Raw genomic sequence first — 10574 nt, 5'->3', positions numbered from 1 at the left:
GTACGAATACTTATGGAACTGACTGTATACGGGGTGTCGTAAAAATCACTCGTAATTGGGAACCGAGGGCTTCCCGGCGTGATTCGAAGCAATTTTTTCCCGAGGGAAAATGCAATTCGTGGCTTTGTTTAGGAGTTATTAATGAAAAACACAGACCAATGAGTGGAGAGCACGGCCGGCGCGAGGCGGCTGAGCGAACAAAGACCAGTTCCGCTCATTAGCTCGGTTCCCTCGCACCAGCTAATCCCTCCTCTCATTGATCACTGTTTTTCGTTAATAATTCGCGAACAAAGCCGTGGATTACATTCTCACTAAGGAAAAAGTTGCTTGAAACGACTTCAGATTTTCCGTGACTTAAGTGCTTGCTGAAAATTTCATTGAAACCGACTGACCTTAACATGAGTTCTGAACAATTAAAGATCACAAAAATCATAGTCTTTTACGAATTTAAATCAAAAGCAGGTAATTTTTCAACGTGCATATAAGTTACCCGGGATTATAAGAATAAATGACAATTTATTATATCTTTTTTTATTTCAGATAATAGCAAAGTTAAAATAAAAGTATTTTAGTTATTGTGCAATAAACTAGTCCCACTAACATTTATAGAAGACTATAAGTTATTTCGACCAATTTTTAAGAATTATGCTGTTCTAAAAGTCTTGACTCAGTTTTGCTCCCCTCTGTATTTGCTAAAAGCCAAACCCCCAGATTTGCGTTACATGTATCGGTTACTTCAATACAGCAATAAACAATAAAATAATAAGACAATAAGTTGAAATTTAGCATTTGACTTTTAGGAAATAGGATATTCTGCTCAGTTCGGTATTAAAGAGTATATCTTGGAAAAGTCAACACTCCCACATTTCTACATATATAGTTGTCGCCCACGTGATAATAAACAATAAAACGATGATACAGTAAGCTAAAATTTAGCATCCGACTTTTAGGAAATAGAATATTCCACTCTCGGTTTGCTCCCTTTGGATATCCAAGAATACATATATCTGCTGAAAGCCAACCCCCAGAATACGTCTGTGTGCGCGCGGTAATAGCGTATCGAATGACCGTTCCGTTTCTATAAATTCGACGATGTTAAAATAAAGGAACGCGGTAACTGGTCATTTCGACCGGCACGCTGGGTTCGCCGTAAAAGAATTTTGATCCCCGGTAACAGAACGGGTCTATCGTTACGGGACTTTTCCCACGGCATTACCGGACCTTTAAAGTCGATACACGTATGGAACGATGTTTTGGAAACGAGGCGCCCCGGTTAGCGTTACCATTTTTCTGGGGTATTTTTCGATCGGTTTCCGAAGATAATGGGCCCGATACGAAATCTAGCCGCGCGTACGCGATAGAGCGAAATTGCTTTATAACTCGTCGGCCGGTGAAAGCGAAGGCAGCCGGGAACGGAGTCGTTATATTCGATACTCGAAACAGCCTGGATGGAAAACAAAAGCCATAGAACCTACGCATATCGTATTATACAATAGACAATGTACGATATACGTACATAGGTATCGTCGCGTGTGTGTGTTCGCGATGCGCGAGCTATCGAGAACGGTCGTGCACGGAGACACGAGAGCGTCGGATTTTTCGGAATTGTCGTCGATGTTTAATCTCGATACGGTGGGCTAATTGGATCGTACGGCGAACAGAAAACGGTGCTTTCGTACCGTCGAAGGGAGGAGGGAGTGGTATCGGTTTCGACGCGCGTCGCGCCCACCGCCGCGAGGAAATTGCTGAAAAATGGAGAAGGCCGTGGCGAGGAGCCCGTCGGTGGATCGATCCGCGGTAATTATTCGTAACGCTGATGACGGTCGTTGACGGTGCTCGTGAAAATCGTCGATGTCGTTTCAGAGCAGGAGGAGATTGCTGTCGAAGATGTCCATGGTCGGATCTTTCGGCAGCCGCATGTTCTTCCACAAGCGCGGGGATCGATTGAAAGTACGTGTTCGCGTTGGAAACGTTGCGCGGCGTTACGGTTCCGCGGAACTGGTTCCGCGTACCAGGATCGTCGACCGATCGATTAATCGGTATCGGTTCTTTTTGCCGGTCGACGCGCGGCCAGATCCCCAAGTACCAAAACACCTATCGGCTCGAGTCGTTCAACAGCTTCAACGCCGAGGTGGTCGACGAACTGGTAATGGATGTAATGAGTAGCAGATTGGAAACGGTGGCGGCCTATCATCCGATTCACGCTGCGAAACTGTGCCAGGAAATCGGGTCCGAGCTGATGAAAGCGGTATCCAAGAAGGACTACGACAGGTAATTGCTAGACAAGCGCGATAGGACCGGCAAAGTGCGCTCTTAATGTCCCAGGATAGGCGCGCGTCATCTACCTTCCTCTGGATACTTGGTGAGCAATTTTGTAATAATGACAATAACAACAACAACAATAATAATAATAACAACAATAACAACAATAACAACAATAACAACAATAACAACAATACCAACAATAACAACAATAACAACAATAACAACAATAACAACAATAACAACAATAACAATAATAATAACAACAATAACAATAATAATAACAATAATAACAATAATAATAACAATAATAATAATAACAACAATAACAATAATAATAACAATAATAATAATAAACACAATATTAAACTCAGCAACAATAGTAACAAAATTCCTATAATAGAGATACAACATGTTCAGGCCCTGCAATTTCCAAGATATGCATGAGACAATAAATTTTTCAATACCAAAAGTTGCATGGCTCAAAGTGGCATAACATGTGCATATATTTTTTTTATGGAGTTGTTCTGGAAATGTGTAAGTCAATTTTCTTTTAGTAAATGAAATACGACATTTTTTATATCAGAATATGGAGGAAAATCGAATTCTGAGTAAAAAATTCTAAAGCTAACTTTCGTTTTACTTTTTTTAAATTTTGTTCACTTTTCGCTTACCTGCAGAAATCTGTAATAAGATTGAATTTCCGAATTGACATTGCGCGATAAAAAATATAGTATTCCATTTAAGGAAAGAAAATGAACCTTCAAATCCCTGGAAGGCTTATAACGAAATAAATACATTACATATTAAGCCCCTTTAAATCACGCATATTTTGGTATTGGAAAATTTGTTGTCCAATGCATATTTTGGCGGTTGCGGGGGATGCGAATGTTGCGTGGATGAGCCTATATAATTAGCAGAACATTGAACGCATTATGTGTTTGCGCTGGCGATAATATTACCGAATTGACATTTAGTTCTTTGCATCCGAGTGGTAATCGCGTTCCAAAATAATTTTTAAACAATCAAAATTCGGATTCAAAAAATTGTTAAAAGTCAAATGGGTGATACGAGTCACGGGAATTCATTTCGTATGCATAAAATACACTTTGTCGCATAAAATGGAAATATTGCAAGGCGAGAAAATTATTTTAGATTTACATTTAAAATGGCTTCGGATGCAATGGTTTAAAAGTTTGTAAGGTCCTGGTAAAAAATCGACGTTGTCATCTAGTATGCGTGAAACTACCGTGATGCGATAATTCATCGGGTCACGCGGGTCATACTCCGATTTAACCCTTTCTCATACATTAACAAGTACAACTAGTAATGGAGATTCAAATCTCGATTATTATAATTATTGAAAATTATGAAAAATTGTAATCAATAAAAATAATCTTACACGATTGATACGAAAACGTCGATCCAAGCCAAGTAGACGAATCTGAAATGAAATCCGTTGGCCGAGCTTGCGAAATTGCGAATGCGCCGGGCACGGTTCTATCGCGGTAGTGCACTTAGGTGTTCGCGAGACGCGTGTATCGCGGTCGCATAATAAATATAATAACGTCGGGCTTTCTCGCTTCAAGATACAAAATAGTGGCGCAGGTGACCATCGTTCAACGTCTCGATCAAAGCATTCACGCGAGCTTCCAGTGCCTCTGGGACGTGGACCGCGACAACTACTCCTACTACGTTTACGAGAACGATCACATACACGCCTTCTGCTGTGTGTTCGGTCTGTACTACGAGTGAAATCCGTTTCAACGAGCTGCGCCGTACTCCATTTCCTGAGAACGCCCTGAACACCGAACAATGAACACACGTCCCTGCCCGGCTCGACCCGACCCAGACCCGAGAAACCAGCCCGACCCGGGAGCAGCACTACCACGCTCCCAACGAATTCGGCGCATCGTCGAATTTTCGGCCAACGTGTCAACGACGTCGCAAAATTTACAATTTAGCAGACACCGAATTGTGTTCGACGGCAGAGGGAGATATATAGATATATATATATATATAGGCCGGCTCTGCGGCCATTACGGCGACGCGTCGCGTCAATGGATTTGTCCGAGTCCCAAAGCGGCGGGAGCGCGCTCTCTCGAAAACCGATTTCGCCGATCGATTGGGTCGAGAGTCGGCCGCATAGTATCAATATTTATTATACCCTTTTTCGCCCTAGGAGACCAGCTGTCCACGGCCGATTCTTCACCGGGACGATTTATAGCGGAACTTTCTCGCGCGGCTCGCTCCTCTCGCCACGGAACAAACCGGCGCGCAGATTCCAAGTTTCCCCAGAAACACCGCGCGGCGCATCCTTATTTTGGTAGCGATCGTATCGCCGCGGTGTCGCGACCGCGGAACTTTTATCGTTGCACTCTTTCATCGGGCGGGCCGGGGTGGGGGAAGTTGAATTCACGAGCGCGCGATGCTCCGGTTACGCGGCGACGGCGGCCGCAGCGGCGCGCGTTGCGAGCGGCCGCGCTGCAATATCTCAGCAATCTAGCGGAACAAAATTATATCGCGGTAACGACCCGTAAAATCACAGTTTACTTCGTTTGACCCTACCGACCGAGCCACGTCCGCAACTTCCTTTTTTTTCTTCTTTTTTTTTAAGTGTTGTTCCATAGGTTCTTTGCGAGCGTTGACGCTGTTAACAATGTACCGACCGAGTGCCGGGCAAACGACCTGCTACGTAATTTCGTTCAACAGCTGTCAAACGAGGCTGTGTTTAAGGAGAAATGATGTAACAAATTATTCTTTATTCCTTAATAAAGAACGCACAAAGATTAAATAAATTCGACGCTGTTATTCGTAAGAGGAAAATTATTGTAGCTGCTTTTAATGGTACTTGGTAGGTTTAGAAGTGAAATTAGTAACAAATTAATCAAACACGTTTGCTAATAGAAATTTCACAATACCTAAATAAATTTAATCTTTTTTTAGTTAGTTTAAATGTTTGATACATTAAGTGTTAAAAGCCTTGTATTAAAATGCTAAAAACCGATTGATGCATTTTAACCTCCTTGCACTATGGCTGCATTCACGTTGCATTGATTAGCACTCAATATTTTGCCTTATAATCCTTAATATTTCCCTTAATAAGACCAGATAATTTTTGTTTCATTTACTGTATTTATTTGCTTCCGTTTCTAGATTTTGATAATAGAAAAATTCAATTTGATTTCGATGTAGAAGAAGTTAATAATATTTATATGTTCTATTTATTTTATAAATCGTTGGTGAATAATGAGTAGAACTGTTTCTCTGTAATAACAAAGATTTTATTATTTCATAATAAAATATAATGCAGTGACTTAAACTAATTATTAATCTAACCTGTAATATCAAAGAAACAACGTTCAATATTATTATTCACACTTTTGACTACTCTAGTCGTTTGATTAGTTTTTCTCTGACGCCACGCGTCTTCATTCGATTACTCTTGGTACAATCGGCGTTCCACTCTATCGATCTACTTACGCGCTAAATTCAATAAAACGAAGGATGCTTTCCTTACATTTATATATAGTAGATTTCATATGGAATCTATATCGCGAGTCTGACTCGTCATTATAGCGCAACGGGTTAACCCTTTGCACTCGTAGCCATTTTAACTGTAAATCTGAAATAATTTTTCTGGTTCGTGTTATTTCCATTCTATTTAACAAAATAAATTTCAACGCATACAAAATTTATTCTTGCGATTCCTACCAACAGTTTCACTACTTGATAATCTTTTAAATCGAAACCTTATTGTTACAAAAATTACTTTGCAACGTAACAGAATAATTTTAGTGGCGCCTCAGAGTCACCATTCGAGTGCAAAGGGTTAACAACCACGCAATTATTCAGCCCCGCGAGATTGCTAAAATATTAATCCGCGCGATTTTTCCGGCTTTTCCGGAATCTGCAGATTTCCCTACAGCGTTCGACATGAAACTGAATCAATGGATCGCCGAGACGGTGCGTTTAGGCGTTCGAAATAGCGTAACGGAAAGCGGGTAGCGAGAGGGTGGGCCGTGTCTCGACACGTAGAAAATTACGTGTTCGTCTGGAATTTCCTTTTCACGGTCGAAATCGAGAACGGCGGCGCCGCGGGGGTGCCGAAAAGGCTGTCGGCGACGCGGCAACCGGAGAAATTCCGCGGCAGCTTCGGCGTTTCGAAGAGAAAAGAGAAGTTGATCGACGTCGGGTAGCGGGGCAATCTATCACCTCTGCCCCGGTTCGACGTAAAATCAATGCAGATCCTCATTTCCATGGAAATAATCTGTGACGAGAGCGCGCGGCAGCTAGCGCCTGCTAACCGGAAACGGAATTTCGGAAGGCGGGCGCGGGATGGAAAAACCTTCTTCCGGTGTAATCGGATCTGGCGGGGCTTAACGAGAACGTAATTAAACTCTGCCGATTTTCGAAAAGTCGAGCTTCCTCGTTCGCGCTCGAGTCTCCCGTTGATCCGTTGTTCCCTCCCCCCCCCCCCCCCCCCCCCCCCCCGGCGAAACCCCCCCGGCATCGAGTGCCCTCCGCGTCTTCCATTGAAAAATCGATCGGCCATCGGGATAAGCGCTATGCGATAGTTTTACGTTCCGCGGGATCTCGTCTCGCGACGAAAAATTCCATCGATCCGTCGCGTCGGGGCGGCGGTCGCCGCGAAAGAATTCCTGAACCGGCCGCGGCCGGGTACGCGCCAGGGGCGATATTCCTCGATCGGCACGGGACCTCGTTAACGTTTCCGGTCACGCTCCGTGCGGGCGCGATTTCGACGTTTCCATCGAATTTAATATTCCGGCCGGTGTGCTCGGCAACGGTCGTTCGCGCCCGGCACATATATTTTAACGTCTCGTAAAGGGGAACTGCGAAATAATAAAGCGCGGGCGCCGTCCGCCGACGAGTTTATCGGGTCCGCGACGAACAAAGACACGAGTCGAGAATTGGAACGGAATCCGATTTCGATAAACAAGGCTCGTCCGTAGCGGCCGGCCGCTCGCAAATCTGCGATTTTACGACGGCACTTTGGCCATATTTCCGGCATACATCGCGCCGAACAACCCGTTTTCGTTTGCTCAGCAAGTTGTACGCGGGTACCGCGGTGGGGGGGGTGGGGGGGGGTGGGGGGGGGGGGACAACACGGGTGTATTCGGTGTCCCGGCTCGCCGTGCTTCATGTTCCACGGTCAGCCGGCTCGGGAAGTCGGAAAGCCCCAATCGAGTCACGGACCGCTGTTCTAATGAAACTTGTGCACACCGTTTCCCGAGCTCCCGCGTCGCCGCGTCCCCTAACTGGAAAAAATAGGCTCTCGAGACGCCGCGAGAGCCCCGGGAGCCCGTGAACTGAAAATAACGACGCACTCCGGTTCCGCTTTCAATTTGCGACGCGCCGAGCGCCGTCGTCGCTCGTCTGCATCCTCTCCTCCGGTCCGATCCTTTATTAGAACGCGGCGGGCATTATCATTATCGGCCGAAGCGCAGCTACTAATTGTCAATTTCCTGCGTCTCCCGTTTTAATCCCCCCCCCCCCCCCTCCCCTTTAAAGGCGATTTATAACATCCGCTCAGACACGGAACGCTGCGGTCCGGCCAAACGTTAATGCGACTAGAGGGACGTTTATAGTGATTAACGAACATGTTCGGTCACCTTTTCGAACCGCAATAAAGTTTTTCAAACTCGACCAAATGGCTTCGACTCTTTTTTTAGGTAACAGATTAGTCCGCCGGATGATGGATTAATTCGCTGGATTAAACCGTAAAATGCTTTTTCTTCATTTTGCTCTTCCCAATTACTAAATATATAAGGGCCAATTAAATGATCCAAAAGCGAACGTTTAAAAAAAGCTTTAAAGATTTCGATAAATTGTGCACTTAATTTTATCGTAATTCACATTGCAATTGTGTTGCGATTATTTTTACTATATCCTGGTTTGTCGATTCTTGCATTCTATTATGTGAAATTAATTTAATATTCGATTTTGCATTCGAGAGCTCCGTAATGGAGTAATTTCAAATTTATCTTCCAACTCGAGGGCTCCGCTACGAAGACAATAAAGATTTTCTAATTTTCAATTTATTATATAATAAACTGCCGTTTTCTCACTGTTTTTTTTATCAGAGTCTATAACGGAATTTAAAAAAAGCTCCATTTGATAGCTGTTGGCAACTTCTACGCGTGCTGAAAATTTCATCGGAATCGGTTGACATTGACACGACCCCGTAAACAATTAGAGATCGCAAAAATCACAATTCACCGCGTATTTCAACGGAAAAAGGGAGGCAATTTTTATCCCGTTCGTTGGCTGTTGCTTGACTATACGTCAACCGATTTTAATGAAATGTTCAGCATGGATAAACGTTATGGAAAAGTATGAAATGCATTTTTTTAAATTTTCGTCATAGGCTCGGATGAAACAGTAAAAGAATGCTAACAGTAAAAGCTTTTAACATTTTTCATTTACTCCAAAGTAATAATAAAATTAAAAGGAAAGTATTTCGTTAATTGCACAGCGAACCAGTCCCTCTGACGTTAACGGAAAATTTTGAATCATTCATACCGGTTTTAAAAAAGTCATTACCATTTAAAAGCACCGACTCGATCTCGCTCCCCATTATACATATATCAGCGTCCGATCCCCCTGCAACAACCGAGAAAGTTCCTAGTTTTCATCCATTCTCGTTCCGCGGCTCCTCTCGACCGATTGTGTTTTATTCACGACTATATAATTGAAACGAACACTTCAAACAGAAAATGAAAAAGACTTTTTCGTACGCGGAGTCAAAGGGTGGGTGGGCTTTCCGCCCGGAGATCGTATGTAGGTTAACGCATTCCTTTCTCCCCTTTCTTTCTTTCTTTCCTTCTTTCCTTCCTTCCTGTAATTACTAAGCGTTATTAGAGGATATTTTCCAGCGGCAGGTTGTCCCCGGTCGCTGGTCGGACGGCCGGCGCGCGGGAGGGTCGAGAGGGTGTTCGGTCCCGGAAATCGTGATCGAGGAGAACCGATAAGAACGTTTCTCTCGCAAACGAGCTGCCGTTGCTGCTTTAATTGCTGAATCGATTAAAAACGTTCCCCCGGGGGGAGGGGGGAGCCGGTTTGGGTACCGCGGAACGAAGCGCGCGCGCGCCGGTGCCCGCCGCTTTCATCCGCAAGCCACCGCCGACAGCACTTTTACCTTCGCTTCGCCGTTACCCTTTCACTGTTGCTCCCAGCCAGCAGAAGCACCCCTCGAGAAGCACGGCCGATTATCTCGCCCGGTTATCTGCTGGAGGGCCGCCGATCCCGGGGCGCACGAGCATCGTTCAACGTTGTTCCGCGCGCACCTCTCGTCGCCAGTTTTTTTCCGCGTTCATTCATAATTACGCGCGGTCTCGTTCCCCGTCGCACCGACGACTCCCCCGGCCGATCGGGGCTCTCGCGCGGCGCGCCGGTTCGACGTCGCCGAACGGATCGGAGAAATTTGGCAGGGCGGCGCGCGCGCGGATCCGGCGCGGACAAGCGACCCGAGAGAGATCCGTTAAATCGTATCAACTGTCGTCTGTTTCACAGCGTCGCGCACGAGAGGCAGAATTGGCCGCACGTCAACCGAAGTTTGGCAGTCGACGTAGCCGCGTGCCAACTAGCTCGCTGTTAACGATCCACCGTCGCCGCGATTTGTTCGCCGTCGGACCCGCGCCGTCCTGCAAAATCCCGAAAATCTAGCGAGCTCGTGGCCGACTCGGCTAACGAGACCGTAAAGTTTCAAGCCATCTCCCGGCGATTGCTTCTTCGACTCGTCGGGGAACCGTGTCGCCCGCGTATGATGATCGATGCAACGGATACACCGTCTCGACGACGGTGTCGGTCGAACGTGCATCCGGCACCTCTCGAACGCGAGTACATCGGGCCAGTCGTCCATTCGGCGAATCGAAATTTCAAGTTTTCGAGCTCCTGTCGGGGATAGTTGCTCCAGTTTCGAGTTTTCTCGATCGCGCGAGGCGAGACCAAAGCGAGCGTTAGAGTCGCGTAACGAAATCGCGAAGAAGAAAGAAGCGCGTCGAGGAGAGAGACAGAGAGGAAAAGGCAAAGAGAGAGGGAGAGAGAGAGACAAAAGGAGGAGCGAAGCAAAAGTGGACGAACGTGCTCGGAATCGTAAGGAGATTCGGCTCGTTTCCGATTCTTTGCGTTTCCATTCTATTCGATCCGGTGAACAGCGTGTCGTCTGCTCGAGGCAGAACATATCCTCCCGAGCACCGAGCATGTTTGCCGGTCGAACTTGCGCTTTGATACCGCGCGGAGCCGCGGATGGCACGATGATAGACTATTTCCGTAAAACATTCGACGACAAA

At 45.6% G+C, this 10574-nt stretch overlaps 1 protein-coding gene across 1 annotated transcript; it reads left to right on the top strand.

Moving 5' to 3' along the window:
* Positions 1–1752: 1752 nt before the first annotated feature.
* LOC144476565 (dynein light chain Tctex-type protein 2B) lies at positions 1753–4017 on the top strand. The gene is made up of 4 exons (XM_078193663.1): positions 1753–1797; positions 1864–1950; positions 2075–2271; positions 3852–4017. The coding sequence occupies exons 1-4, from the start codon at positions 1753–1755 to the stop codon at positions 4015–4017; spliced, it is 495 nt and encodes a 164-aa protein (XP_078049789.1).
* The last annotated feature ends 6557 nt before the right edge of the window (positions 4018–10574 follow it).

This window comes from Augochlora pura, chromosome 10, assembly GCF_028453695.1.
Source record: "Augochlora pura isolate Apur16 chromosome 10, APUR_v2.2.1, whole genome shotgun sequence".
In the NCBI taxonomy this organism is placed as follows: Eukaryota; Metazoa; Arthropoda; class Insecta; order Hymenoptera; family Halictidae; genus Augochlora; species Augochlora pura.
The sequence above is the reverse complement of the archived record's forward strand: the minus strand, read 5'-3'. Positions and strand labels throughout refer to the sequence as shown.

What these genes read in the sequence shown, in the direction of transcription:
- LOC144476565 (XM_078193663.1), top strand. Translation starts at nt 1,753, where the DNA reads ATGGAGAAGGCCGTGGCGAGGAGCCCGTCGGTGGATCGATCCGCG. An exon ending in CGTCGGTGGATCGATCCGCG is followed by an intron (nt 1,798 to 1,863) that starts GTAATTATTCGT and finishes ATGTCGTTTCAG; the next exon opens with AGCAGGAGGAGATTGCTGTC. An exon ending in AGCGCGGGGATCGATTGAAA is followed by an intron (nt 1,951 to 2,074) that starts GTACGTGTTCGC and finishes ACGCGCGGCCAG; the next exon opens with ATCCCCAAGTACCAAAACAC.